Source organism: Pelodiscus sinensis, chromosome 8 (genome assembly GCF_049634645.1).
Source record: "Pelodiscus sinensis isolate JC-2024 chromosome 8, ASM4963464v1, whole genome shotgun sequence".
In the NCBI taxonomy this organism is placed as follows: domain Eukaryota; kingdom Metazoa; phylum Chordata; order Testudines; family Trionychidae; genus Pelodiscus; species Pelodiscus sinensis.
The window spans coordinates 9,847,551-9,862,048 of NC_134718.1; the positions used below are offsets into that span (position 1 = coordinate 9,847,551).

A 14,498-nucleotide genomic window follows, 5' to 3' on the forward strand; every position below is an offset into this window, starting at 1 on the left:
CTCGCTACCCTTCCCAAAATTCTGACCTTGATGAGGAGAGATTATGTGACTTTCCTACAGTCAAGGAGAAAGACAATTGCATAACTGAGATTTGAACCCAGATCTGCTAAGTTCTAATTGAGTGCCTTCATTAAAAGTCATCTCTCCTACATAACAGCTCTGGTCTCCTGGATAATAGTACTACCTTATCCATCGATTCAATGGCCCATCTGAAGAATAACTGGAAAGTGACATAATAAGCCCCAAGAGAAGAAATTTAATTTTCATCTGAATCATTTTTTAAAATAAATGGCAATGTTGCTACCGTCTTCTATATCCACATATAGATACAATCATGAGATCATCAAACATATTTACATAGGGCTGTCATTTACCAATGATAAATGGTGACAGAGGGATAAAAAATGATGCAAGTATCACAAGTATGACCATTAATATTGTTAAAAAGTCACCCAGCTCAACATTGTGTAGTGTAATTATCAACAGCTCTGCAGTTTCAAATGATCTATCTTGTTCATAGCACGTACTTCTCAATGCAATGAAATAAATAGTCATGTCAAAGAGATCCCACATATATAATGATCCTATATAATGTCTTCAGTGCTGTCAAGGAATATGACCAAAAAGAAGAGACTGAGGTTGGAGTTTGTTTGATTAGTGACACTGTGTTGCATTTTGCATTTAATCAAAAATAAGCCTTTGTAATTACAGGACAAGCTGTAATGTCAGCTCACTCTGCCATCATGCAGGGAATAGCATAGCTCACTAATTCTGCTGAAAATCAATCCAACCATTTGGAAGAGGAAAACTGGTCTCTCTCATTTTCCATCATACCTTTGACCTTCATTTCGCTATCTGTAAAATGATTAGAACGTATAGACAGAGAATCCTATTTCACATGGGGAAAACAAAGTTGATAAACATTTTAATGATATTAACCATAGAAAATAAATAGGATGGATTTAGGTTATTATCGCTTCAAAATAATTTTTGACTATTTATATTTTATGCCATTAAAATTTGCATGTTTGGTTCCTCTGGCCTAATCTGTTTATTCAATGTAAATGAGGAAATATGTGAGATTCTGCTGAGATGCGTAAACCTTTTACGATCCGAAAAAGCACCCAAAGATGGAGCTTGTGCTTATACACTAGCCGGTTAGAAAAAAAACATTGAAAATTTTTCTACTATGTGAATTAAAAAAATCATTGTATTGCCTGGGTCTAAGAGGTGCCCAGTATCTTTCAGAATCAGGCTTTTACCTTCTAGTGAGGCTAGGTTCTAGAACTGTCTGGAAGCTCCGATCAAGCTTCTCAAGCTACAATCAATTTGATGTCTGCATAAGTCCCACCCATCCTTCAAGAGCATCAGTTCATCAGTTCTCCTTTATCTTTATCCCATGTTGGTAAGTATTAAAAAGCCAGGACAATATGTTTGAACATCTTACACAATTCCTCCCCAATCTAACAGACAAGGCAGTGTGATGTGCAAATACAGATTTATTATTTATTAGGCATGAGTGTATTTTTATTTAAAAACAAGAATCATTTCATCTGAAGAAGTGGGCTTTGCCAACGAAAGCTCACGATACTATACATATACTTTTGTTGGGTCTCTAAGCCTTGGTCTACACTAGGGAGTTATTTTGAAATAACTCCCCTTATTTTGAAATAATAAGCGGCGCGTCTACATGACCAAGACCATGATTTTGCAATAAGGTGCCGGTTATTTCTAAATAACAACTCCTTCTTTCCATGAGGAATAATGCTTATTTCAAAATACCTATTTTGAAACTGTGATAGTGTGGACACTCCACTGCTGCTATTTCGAAATAACTATTCCTCAGAGTCATCCAAAGTAATTATTCCCCAGTGCTTTCTGGAGCTCTAAGTCAAGGTAGCGAGTCCATATTAAGGAAGCCTGCCTCGGACTAATTTTGAGGCTTCTCTATAGTATGGACATGCTATTTGGAAATAGTTATTTCGGGAGTTATTATTTGAAATAAGTTATTTTGAAATAATTTCCTAGTGTAGACATGCCCTAAGGTGCCCAGGACTACTCACTATTTTTTTTAACAGTTGTTTTTCAAGTTACAGATTAATATGGCTCTCTCTCTGGGACTATGTTATTATTTGTTCATCAACAGGAAAAGGGGCAAAATCTGACAAATGAGTTATTTGGCAAAAATAATTCATACAAACTCATTACAGGCAGTCCCCGGGTTACGTACAAGATAGGGACTGTAGGTTTGTTCTTAAGTTGAATTTGTATGTAAGTCGGAACTGGTACATATTGTAGGGGAAACTCTAGCCAAACATTTCTCCAGAGCTCAGTTTTATTCTCCCACACCTCACTTCCCTCAGTCCTTTATTCTCAAGCTGAGGTGTCTGCTGAGAAAAGCCACTCCGTGCCTCCCTGATCTGCTGGGGGGGCACTAGCTTCGTGTCTCCATAGTCTGCTGGGGGGAAGCAGCTAGTGCGGGGTTGCCTCACCCCGTTTGTAAGTAGGGATCCGATGTAAGTCGGATCCATGTAACCTGGGGACTGCCTGTATATTTAAGAATCCTGGAAGTAAACTGCCCAGTACTAAGTGTTATACAAAACCACTACCTTCTAACTCACTTACATTTGTCTGTGTTAATCAGAGCTAATAAACCTCTATAACAATGTAATTACATAGCTTCCGGGGCAGGGACAACAATCCCAGCCAACTGGATCTTTTTGGTCCCCCAGAACCAGATGTAAAAACAAAACCTGAGTGCATTGTATCTTAATCAAATGTGTAAATCAAGATTAGCTCTAACAGACAAGATTAGATATAGATGCATTTTCCATAGTATACAGAAATAATCTGTATGCATTTAAATGGAGTCTTGTGCTACACCAAACAGCTACTGAAATACTAAGATGGCCACGTACGCCCACAGATACAGGCAGTAATGGGACTTGCACCCATGCCACTAAGAGGAGAAAAGGCACACAGATTTCATTTTAGTCTTTAACCACAAACTTTACCATTCAGGGAAGGCATTAGCCAATCTGGAGGGTGTGGAGGAGAGGGGGTAACACATGAAACGAAAAATGCATCATTTAATGCAAATTGGTGTTCATACAGTCAAATAACTTTGTAACTGCATGATTTAAGATAGGACAACAAGCCCAAAAGAGCATGTGTGGATCTTACTCCCATCCAAGGACAGTTTCAATGTACCACATTCATAGCTGATTCTCACACCAGTTTTCAAAGGCTTGTGTCAATGCATAGGAATGGCTGGTTCATAATTTACAGACTCCCATTGAAATCAGCAACCTAAATTCCATTCCCTTAACAAAATCATGGAACACAGTGACTTCAGTGGGGTTGCATGCTTGTCCCGAAGGCTGATTTTGGCCCTCTGCATTATTTACTTACTTTAAAAATATTTGTATAATGGTAAACCTCTGGCAAATGTTTGGTAATCCAAACCATAAACAGTAATTGCTCTATAGAGCAGTATTTCAATCTAGTGCTGAGATCATGTATGAAATTAATAGGCACATCATTTCATTTTTATATAACCCTGAGAATATTCAACATAATAAAATGAATGGGTCTATTAAAATATACCTTACTGTATGGTTTTGATTTGTTTTCTCTTAAATCTTTTTATTGTGCAATTTTTCCTTCTTCCTTTTAAGTATTTACAGAACCATTTCTGTTACATTTTTTAACTGATTTTACCTTTGTTCTATTTAGTGCCAAGAGCAAAATAAAGAATTCCATATGAGAGTACAGCTACAAAACCAAAAGGAAAATATTACATTTAAATATAACAGTTTGAGGTTTATAAATTTGTTTTACCTTTAATGCTGGACAGAGAATTTACACAAATCATTTTGATGCAGACTAAGTTATAATGAGTTAAATGTGTGTGGGATAACCATCAATCAAGTTCATTTGTCTTTGACTGACCAAGCATTTACAACACATTAGACAACTTTCTAATCATGTTAGGAAAAAGGAGAAACAAATCAGGTTTTTTTTTTTAATACAGAAGTTTCAGTAAGATTTTTGGGAATGTTTTAACATATGTACAAAACTCCACTAATAATGTTTGCTTAAAGAAATTGTGAAGCTCTGACAGTTGCTATATTGAATGTTCTAAAAGAGTGCTACTTTGAAATAAGGAAAGTGAGACATTCATAAATTGCTTTTCTCCCTTTCAATTCCTATCAACACAGTTCACTTGTAGTAGCAAAGGCTCTGGGTGTTGTATTGCATTCATTCATTCATTATTTCCATCAATTAATGATTACCAAGATTAAACAACTGTGTGTGTAGGTTGAGGAAGAATGTTATTTCAATTAAAAATAATCAGCATTGTCTTGTCATTGATGGAGTTGGGATTTTGGTTTTGTATGCATCAGTTCTCATGTGCCTGTTTTGTTTCAGATATTAACAAACTCAGAAATCTGAACTCTCAGATAGTATCTACACCCAGATACCGACATGAATAATCCATTGTGCTGGAGTAGTGATGGCAGAAATCGATGTTAACCTATATTAACTATTTTCTCTCAAAACATTTATACGACTATATACTTTTTGTTTAACCCTAAAACACTGTGAAGTCAATATCTGAATAGCCTGCTGTCAAGAGCACAGAAATGTTCTTTTTTGCCCATTGGCCTCCCAGAACCGGAGTTAAGTAAAGCTATGATACAAAACTAACAGAAATGATGATCTATTCACTATGCACAATAAGCAGCAGCAACATTGCTACCCTGGTATGACCCAAATTAGTCAAATTTCCCATGATTATACGGGTTGAACATCTCTAGTCCAGAACTCTCTGGTCCAGCAACATCTGTCATGCGGAATTATTGTAATTAGCTGGCTGTCCAATTATCATATGTCTGGCCAAGTTTCCCTTGGTCCCATAACATTTGTTTACAGCCACCAGTCCTAGCTCTAATTTACCCTAAGTGTCCTCTAACAGCCTAGTAAGCTGTGGAAGTGTTGATAATGCTGCTAGACAATATTGATCTCCCATGGTTTGGAAAATTCTCTGGTTCGGGACTGGTCAGGTCCCAAGGGTGCCGGACTGGAGACATTCAACCTGTACTATATATCTAGAAAAACCTGGTCAGAATCAGCAAAGTCCATTTGACTCCATGAGAGTTCAAAATGCTGCAAACCTCAGTAAAGGTCCTCCAAGCCGTGCAGAACTGGGCCTACAGGTCGTAGAAGAAATCAAAGGACAACCCCATCAGTCTGTTTCATCTCACACTGCTGAAAAATGTTATTGTATTATGACATGGAGGAAATACTGACCGGGTGGCTTGAAGAGGGACAAGTTTAAAGGCAGAATAGTTTGCTGGTGTTCCACTGAGCCTCGAAAGAGAGACATACCAATGATAAGAGGGATGAATTAACATTGAGATGCACCAATTTTAATCCAGCTTGAGCAAAAGATTTTCAACTACAAGATCTAGGTGGTACAGCTTCCTCCCAAGCAATGATTTTTACTGGTTAAGTCTGTCCCTAATATTCTCAGTGCACTGGGGCAGTGCTTAGAGAGGACACACACAAGCCTTTTCTATAAGCAGCTTGCTCACTTCTAACCCTGGGGAAGGCAGAAACGGAACAGAGGTGACAGTCTACACAAAGGCTACGTCTACACTGGCCCCTTTTACGAAAGGGGCATGCTAATTTTAAACTTCGTAATAGGGAAATCCACGGGGGATTTAAATATCCCCCGCGGGATTTAAATAAAGATGTCCGCCGCTTTTGTCTGGCTTGGGGAAAAGCCGGAAAAAAGCATCTAGACTGGCCCGATCCTCTGGAATAAAGCCCTTTTCCGGAGGATCTCTTATTCCTACTTATTCCTACTTTGATCTCTTATTCTGGTTACTTTGAAGTAGGAATAAGAGATCCTCCGGAAAAGGGCTTTATTCCGGATGATCGGGCCAGTCTAGATGCTTTTTTCCGGCTTTTCCCCAAGCCAGAAAAAAGCGGCGGACATCTTTATTTAAATCCTGCGGGGGATATTTAAATCCCCCGCGGATTTCCCTATTACGAAGTTTAAAATTAGCATGCCCCTTTCGTAAAAGGGGGCAGTGTAGACGTAGCCAAAGGGTCAAAAGCAAGAGCACAGATGTCCCTGGAAAGGTTTGCTTCAGTGCAAACACAAGGAAGTTGGCACATGCAGAGAAAGCTGAATGCCCTCGAGGCTGCTGGATTCTGGTTACAGATATTAGCAGCAGAGCAAGGAATTGCACAGTGACTCTCTAGTGACTAGCAGTTGCAAAGAATGTAATTAAAAGAAGAGGCAACCACCTGTTTTGTGTTTGCGACACTTTCTGTTTAGGATAAAAGAAGGAGGTGGTTAATTTCAGAGTCGCAGCATGCCAATGAACTAGCAAGAGTTCAGGAAAGTTGAGCCTGTGTAGTGAAAGGAGTTACAGTTAATGGTCTGATAAAAGCAGCAAATGGTCTAATTGCATAAGTAGAAGCATTGCCAGCAGATCAAGGGAAGTGATTATTCCCCTCTATTCAGTACCAGTGAGGCGACATCTGGAGTACTGCATACAGTTGTGTTCCCCGCCCCCCAGAAAGGATGTGGACAAATTGGAGAGAGTCCAGAGAAGGGCAACAAAAGTGATTATGAGGTTGGGGCGCATGACTTTTGAGGTGAGGCTGAGGGAACTTGGCTTATTTAGTTTGCAGAAGAGTGTGTGTGTGTGAGGGGAGGAATTGATAGCAATTTTCAACTAACTGGAGGAGGGTTCCAAAAAGAATGGAGTGAGGTGGTTCTCAGTGATGGCAGATGACAGAACGAGGAGCAATGGTCTCAAGTTGCAGTGGGGGAGGTCTAAGTAGGATATTAGGAAAAAATATTTCACTAGGAGGGTGGCGAAGCACTGGAATGGGTTACGTAGGGAGGAGGTGGAATCTCCATTTTTAGAGGTTTTTAAGACCTGGCTTGACAAAGGCCTGGCTGGGATGATTTAGTTGAGGTTGATCCTGTTTTGAGCACAGTGTTGGTCTAGCTAACCTCCTGAGGTCTCTTCCAACCCTCATTTTCTATGATTCTAAGTTAAAGTGAGGAGCCCAGGTTTGCTTTAAGACAATTGCAGAAATAGAAAGTGACTAGGAAGGGGCACTGCAGAAAGGGAACTAAGGGTCATAGTGGACCACAAGCTAAATATGAGTCAACAACGTGATGCTGTTACCAAAAAAAGCAAACGTTATTCTGGGATGTATTAACAGAAGTGTTGTAGGCAAGACACAAGCAGTATTTTTATGTTTTACTCTGTGCTGATTAGGCCTCAACTGGAGTATTGTGTCCAGTTCTGTGTTCCACATTTCAGGAAAGATGTGGAGAAATTGAAGAAGGTCCGGAGAAGAGCAACAAAAATGATTAAAAGTATAGAGTGCATGAGGGAAGACTGAAATAAATGGGTTGGCTTAGTTTGGAAAGGAGAAGCCTGAGAGGGGACATTGACAGCAAATTTCAAGTACCTAAAAGTGTGTTACAAGGAGGAGTGAGAAAAAATATTCTCCTTAACCACTGATTATAGAACAAGGAACAATGGGTTTAAATTGCCACAAGGGAGGTTTAGGCTGGACATTAGGAAAAACTTCCTAACTGTCAGGGTGGGTAAGCACTGGAAGAAATTGCTTAGGGAGGCTGTAGAATCTCCATCACTGGAGATACTTAAGAGTAGGTTAGACAAACACCTGTCAGGGATGATCTAGATGTTGCTTAATCCTGTTATGAGGGCAGGGAACGAGACTTGATAACCTCTCAAGGTCCCTTCCAGTCCTATGACTCTATGAACTTGGCTTCCATATTGAAAAGCTGAATTCTTCTTGCCACTTCTGCTAATCGAAGATGGTTTCTTGCACAGAGTCCAGAACCCCATGAAGATCTATTTTCTGGGGAACTCCAAAAAGCTCCTCACATCAGTCTCGGAAACCCCAGCTGCTACTTCACGCCAAGAGAATAAATATCAGAAGGCACTGTACCAAGGGCTCCCAACCACCTGTATGTGCACCATAGCTGGCACAGTCTTCCTGGCTTTCCTGCTTGGTACTCTAGGAAACTACTGCTCACTTCCGTGGTGGACTTGAAGAATCACAGCCCATCTCACATTCCATCATGCCCTGGCCCCTGGTCACTAATGGACTTGAAGAATCACAGCCCATCTCACATTCCATCATGCCCTGGCCCCTGGTCACTAACACAGGACTGGACATTGGGCAACCACGACCTCAAGCAAGAACGCCTAAAAACAGAATAAAAGGAAGGGAGCACCAAGGTAAGTTATATTTACACTACAGACTTTCGAGCAGCACGGCTGTATCGCTGCAGCTGTGCTTCTGTCAAGTCTTCCACGTAGCCAGTCTATGATGACAGAAGTGAGTTCTCCCATCTGCATAGTTAAACCAAACCCAACGAGCAGCAGTAGCTATGTCAGTGGTTGCAGGTCTTCCAGTCACGGAGCACTGTCTACCACCGGTGCTTCCATCGGTGAAATTCATGTCACGCAGCAGTGTGTTTTTTCACACCCTAACCGACAACATTTTACTAAATTTTTTTTAATTAACTTAGGTGAGCTCTTAGACTAGTGAGATGGCATGGTTGCCCCCAAAAGGGTAGGAACCATGGCACTACAAGTTTTTTGCAAATGCGCCCTTAGGGGCTCTGTGACAGAGGAGAAATAAATAAATGAGTGATATTGTAGGAGGTTTGGGCTTCAGTGCAAACACATGGTCCATATTTATTCTCACAGTGAGAGGTGCACTGGCCACTTGATGTAAAAGAGCAAAGTGATCATTCTTTTTCTCTAGGCGCTTTGTTGCCATATGGGATACATATAAATCATATTTTTGTTTTAACAGCAGAGGCTTTCCTGATAGATAAACATGTGGTTTATCTAAAAAAAGAATTGAAATGGATTGTGCTTTGAACGATCATTTAATGGCCATAGATGTGCCAAATAAAAACATATTTTTTTAAGAACCTGGCTCACTGCCCAATATAGAACAGAATTTGTATGTGTGTGTGTGTGTGTATGAGAGAGAGAGAGAGAGAGAGAGAGAGAGAGAGAGAGAGAGAGAGAAAGTGTGTGTGTGTGTGTGTGAGTGAGAGAGAGAGAGACACCAAACTGGTTAATGTATCCCTATCTGTTTTGAGTTTAAGCAGTGCTCTCTACTCGACCCTGTGCCAAGTTGAATCCCAGGCTAACACACTCTAATGAGACAAGACATTACCTTTATGAATGACCTCATAGAGAAGAGGTTGGCGAGCATTGTTGAGAGGCCTGGTGCCAGGCAGCTCTGGGCTATGAAACCCAGCTTGAGCTCAGCAAGACAGATTGCGTCATCCCCTTCTTTCCAATTCCAACTTGGGATATTTAGCAGATGAGCCTGAAGGAAGAAATATAGGTAAAGGACCCCGAATGCTTTCCCCACGTTTTGTTAACACAGGAAGTATCCAAACAGGTGACAGCTAATCTTTTCCTTTTGTGCAGGTCTGCTCCTCCTGTAGAAGGTTAAAATATGATTACGACTCAGACCTCAGTGATTCAGGAGTCAAATAAGTCAACAGCATTACCAAAAAGAGCTCCAGTACTGTCAACTCATTGCTTCATTTTTTTCATCACATATATAATTATTCTCACAGGAAAACTACTGACCAAATATTCTGCACTTGGCTAATAGCCTAGTAAAAGCATCCTGATCGGTTAATAATTAAAATCACACAGAGTTTTGATATCATGTGCTGCCAATAGCCATGGAAGACAAATTAAAGAGACACTTGTAGTTTCCAAGTCTCAGGCTGAGTATCACTGAAATAGAGGGTTTAATAAATATTCTTCCAAACCAAAATATTTCCAACAAAGTTCCTGGATGGGAAAGGTCTCCACTTTCACACCTTTCCGTTTAAACTTCCTAATATCCCTTGGGAACTTGATAGGAGGCTTTGTAAGGCCCAGCGACAAAGCTCAGGTTGTTATAGAGTATTACAGAGTTTTCATTGCACCCAAATCTTTGTATACTCCTTACAGCAATCTCAGCTACTCCCTGAGAGATAAGAAATGCACACAGACCTCAGAAATCAAACACAGGTTTTAAACTAATCTAATGTGGAAATGCAGAGGTGTTATCACATGTCCACAAACTCAGCCCTCGAATAATATGATAAAACCCGCACTCTTATGGTTTCTCTAACTCTCAGAATCCAATAAGCAGAGTCTCATGTAAGGAGTCTTTTCTCTCATGTAAAGAGTCTTTTCCTTCATTTCCTCATTAATTTTCATTAGAAATACAAAGCAAAAACATGTTTTTAAAACAACATGCTTACCAATGAGGGTGAAATAGAATGAATCTGTTCCACAAAAGAAAGTGGACCAAATTCTGCACATTAGCTGCCCTCCACTTATATATGTGCAGAGGACAACCCAGGCAGTAGAAACCATGCTGTATAAAACCAGGTGGATCTTTGAGCAGGCCTACATTTCTTTAACTGACATTATACAGAAACAAGATGGTGATGTATCTTTTACTATACCAGCTTTGACTGGAGTGAGACACAAGCTTTTGGACTTACACAAAACACTTCTTCTGGTCTGGAAAACTTAACCAGAGTGTCACAGCAAAGCACAACATAGAACATAATAGTTGATGAACAAAGAACACAACAGTTGATGTATATTTCAAAGAATCATTCAAGGGGAAATGAAGGTACGAATCCCTTTGGAAATCTTACCCACCGTCTGCAGACTCCCAGGACTCCACAGACCACAGGTTGAAAAACACTCCCATACACTCTATCTGAATAGATAATAAAAGCATTGTACATGGTTTAGTGAATCAAGCTGGGCCTTATTTCACAGGAAACATGTGCTTGTAAGACCAACTGAAATCAATTGGAGCTAGGGAAGCTCAGCATACCAGGGTAACGGATATTTTAGCATTCTGCTAAGGTCTCTGGCATATGTAAAAACAGCAGAATTAACTTTTTATGGGATTCCATGACAATTCGTATACACCCATTCCTACTGGAAAGAGAAACACTTCCAATTTATGGAACCAACATAAGTGGGTATGGGAGACTGTGGTAGCAGAAGTCTCTGAAGAGCGAGTCCCTTTGGTCTTCTCATTACCTTGTTATGATACTGCAGCATCTGAGTGATAATTCTTATCTTCGGATGGTAATTCTTTATGGAAATTACTCTATAAAGAAAAAAATAATATTTTAGCTAGTGGACACATTGGACATTCTCCGAGAGCAGCTTGTGTCACTGATTTATTTGCATCCGACAATTAAAACTAATTTGATTTTTCACTTGATTGTGAAAGCATCTTAATGAGTAACAGACCAGTTTAAATTTTAGAGCTAACAAGTTAGTCAACTCAGACTTTAGGGACCAAAAATTATGAGGGTTTACAAAAAAGAAAATAAAACAAAACTACGTGGCCTAAATAGCTCTGCCTATTGTGGATTTCACAAGAAAGTTCTCTCTGTTGTACCTAAAGGCAGCCAATATGACTCTTTTTGTTACATAAATAATATGCTAGCAGATAATCTTGTTTTCATCTTTTATGTATGAGGGATAGATTCTTCAATGAATATCCTAGCTGGCTTCTTTAAACTGTTTATTTGTTCAAATTTCCCAGTTGGCTTACACTTAAATGGTCTCCCTTCCTTTTTTTACTGTCAATAGCATTTTCATTAGTCTTTTGTGCAAATCAAATGCCCAGATCTCAATACCCTGAATTAGAAAGTATTCAAAATCCAAACCTGAATCCAGATTTGAATTTTGCAAATGGCTCCTGTTTTTATGGCTTAATCCAAACGGGCCTGAATTTAGGAGCATGTAAAATCTGAGTCTACATTCAACATTCTGCAACCTGACTGCATCATCCCCAACTGTTCTCTACAGAACAATATAGTGTCTTTGAACTGTACATAGTGCACAGAAAGATACCAACAATATACAGGCAAAAATTACTGGGAGAAAGAAATATCTTGAATTTTATCTTAAATACAGGTTGGATCTCCAAAATCTGGCACACTCTGGTCTGGCAACATCTCTGCTCCAGCAGCACCATGCGTGCTTCTGGACCAGAGAGCCCGGGAGCCTATGAGTAGGAGGGCCAGACAGGCTGAGCATTGGTCAGCAGCCTGGCTGGGGACAGCACAGGACCGGGACAGAGCCCTGCAGCAGCCTCCAGCAGCCCCTGGGAGTGCAGGGATGAGGTTGAAGCCCCATGGCAGTGCAGGGTCAAAGTCCTTGTGGCAACCCCCAGGAGGGCAGGGCTGAGGAAAAAGCTTGCCCCGGAGGTGCAGAGCCAGGGCTGGGACTGGAGCTCCAGACCTGCGGCTGCCCCAGGTTGTGTGGGGCTAGAGCCTGCGGCAGGAGCTGGAGCCTATGCTGCCCAGGAAGCCAGCAGTACTTGGGCAAGCAGACCAGCCAGGTGTGGTGGGGAGGGCCAGGGTGAGGCAGGGTTACCTGCTGGGGAAACCTTCCAGCAATGGGTGTTGGATTTGGGGGCCAGTGGCTTAAGACTTTCCCTGGTCTGGCAAATTCTCTCATTTGGGACCGGTCAGGTCCGGACAATGCTGGACCAAGTAGGTCCAACCTGTACAGCGGACAAGGCACTAGATTGAATCCCTGCATATGTATCCTATAGGTTATGAAGAGAAAAATAACCCCAGAGTTTTAAAGAAAAAGAAGCACACATCAAACTTAAACACACAGACATGAGTTGCAAATTGAGCTCTGTCTTATTAACAGAAGGCAGGAAAAGGAGAGAAAACAACTGAAGGGGAGAAAAATGTTGTGGCTCTGCAGTTTTTGCAGCATGGTAGATTCCACGTATCTCTAGGTATCTTTACATTGCACACAGCCTGGGTCCCATAAACTCAAGTTTGTGGTCCTGGCGTTTCTGAGCATACTGCATTGTACACCTGGATTTACAATTCCTGAACCTGGGTCCCATAGCCATGCTAAATTGTCACTCATGCCTGCAGCTTGACCAGCATCCACATGGCAAAATCACAGGGCTTGGACCCATGCTACAGCTCGACTTGGGCAATGACCTATCCCTCCCCACCATCAAGGTCCTCAATGCTTGCTGACTAAATTAGATTGATCTGTGTCTGAATGAAAGGGAGACTTAGGGTCTATGCTGCAGGGCTTAATTTGAAAGAAACTACGCAAATTGAGCTACGTCAATTGCATAGCTTATTTTGAAATTGGGAGTGTCTACACAGCACTTATTTCGAAATAGGGGATTCTTCCTCCAACTTTCCTTATTCCTTGGACAATGAGGGTTACAGGAGTGGGAGTAAGAAGTCCTCCAGCTTGACAGTATTTTGACACTATTTCGAAATAACTGCTGGCTGTGTAGACGCAGATTAAGTTATTTCGGAATAGCGCTAGTTATTTCAAAATAGTGTTGCAGTATAGACGTACCCTTAGTCTCCAACCCGAGTCAGAGACAAGGTTTAGTATGCAGTGTAGACATACCTTCTGAGAGCAATAGCTTATTACAATGGTGTGCTGCCGGCATACTATGCCGGATGTTGCAGGCATATGGGGCATACTTGTTGCAGCCTTATTCCAGAGATTAGAGAATAAAGGGGTCTGATTTTCTTTTTGGAGGGAGGAGAATTGAAGGGCAAAGAGAAAAGTGTGATGCTCCCCTCCCCCTATTAATTTCCCTTTTTCCATTGAAGTGTTTAATTAAATCAGTTTTATTGAATCACACTCGCATTCCCAGTAATACTTCTGCATTTTATTACATTAAACATACTGAATCCATTTAGGAACCCACCAATCCGCATCTGGAATGCTCTTTAATCTATTTATTGCAATTAAAATCAAAGTAGGATTTCTCCCGTCACATCCCAAACGTGGCTTTGGAAAATAAAGCGAGGGTACTTAAACCCTTCTTTCACAGGCATCCCACACTCGAGAGAATACATGGCCTTTTCCAATGAAGTATTTCTATTTTAAACTGCATTCCTGCATCTACCTTCAACTCTCAGAATGCAAGCATTTGACAGGCCAATAAAATCAGTTTGTAATACTGGCCATTTCATTGCATTAAATAATTTCAATGGTTTTTTCCATTTTAATTTTAAAAGGGGAAGACTGGTTTCCTTAAAACTAATGCTGCCTGAACAAAATAAAAGCAATGAAGAACTCTTATTTTGACTTACTTTTTGCAATTTCCTTATTACTCCCTTGTTATGCAAGACAAACAATGGCATCGTGTCTCCTTAACTAGAACGGTTATCAGTTTTCACGGGTTAATAGCCTGTGACTAGCTGGGGAGGTCAAGAATAGCAATTTCAGATCAATATTCACAGCAACTGTGGAAGGCAAAACAAGTCTCTTCTTCTCAGACCACTCTCATGGCAGGAAGGCAGAATAGAGCTTAGGTGTGTAGTTGGCCAACACAATCATGTTCCTCAACTCAAAAAGGAGATAAAGCACAGG

General features: G+C 40.6%; 1 protein-coding gene across 27 annotated transcripts in view; it reads right to left on the reverse strand.

The window, feature by feature from the left end:
- KCNMA1 (potassium calcium-activated channel subfamily M alpha 1) overlaps positions 1-14,498 on the reverse strand; it is a 742,164-nt gene that overhangs the window by 171,220 nt on the left and 556,446 nt on the right. For all 27 annotated transcript variants that reach the window (XM_075934710.1, XM_075934709.1, XM_075934712.1 and 24 more), the window contains 2 exons: positions 11,154-11,223; positions 9,259-9,414 (listed from right to left, as the gene is read on the reverse strand). In XM_075934710.1, the coding sequence (XP_075790825.1) occupies positions 9,259-9,414; positions 11,154-11,223 (226 nt within the window). The remainder of the gene's footprint in view (positions 1-9,258; positions 9,415-11,153; positions 11,224-14,498) is intronic.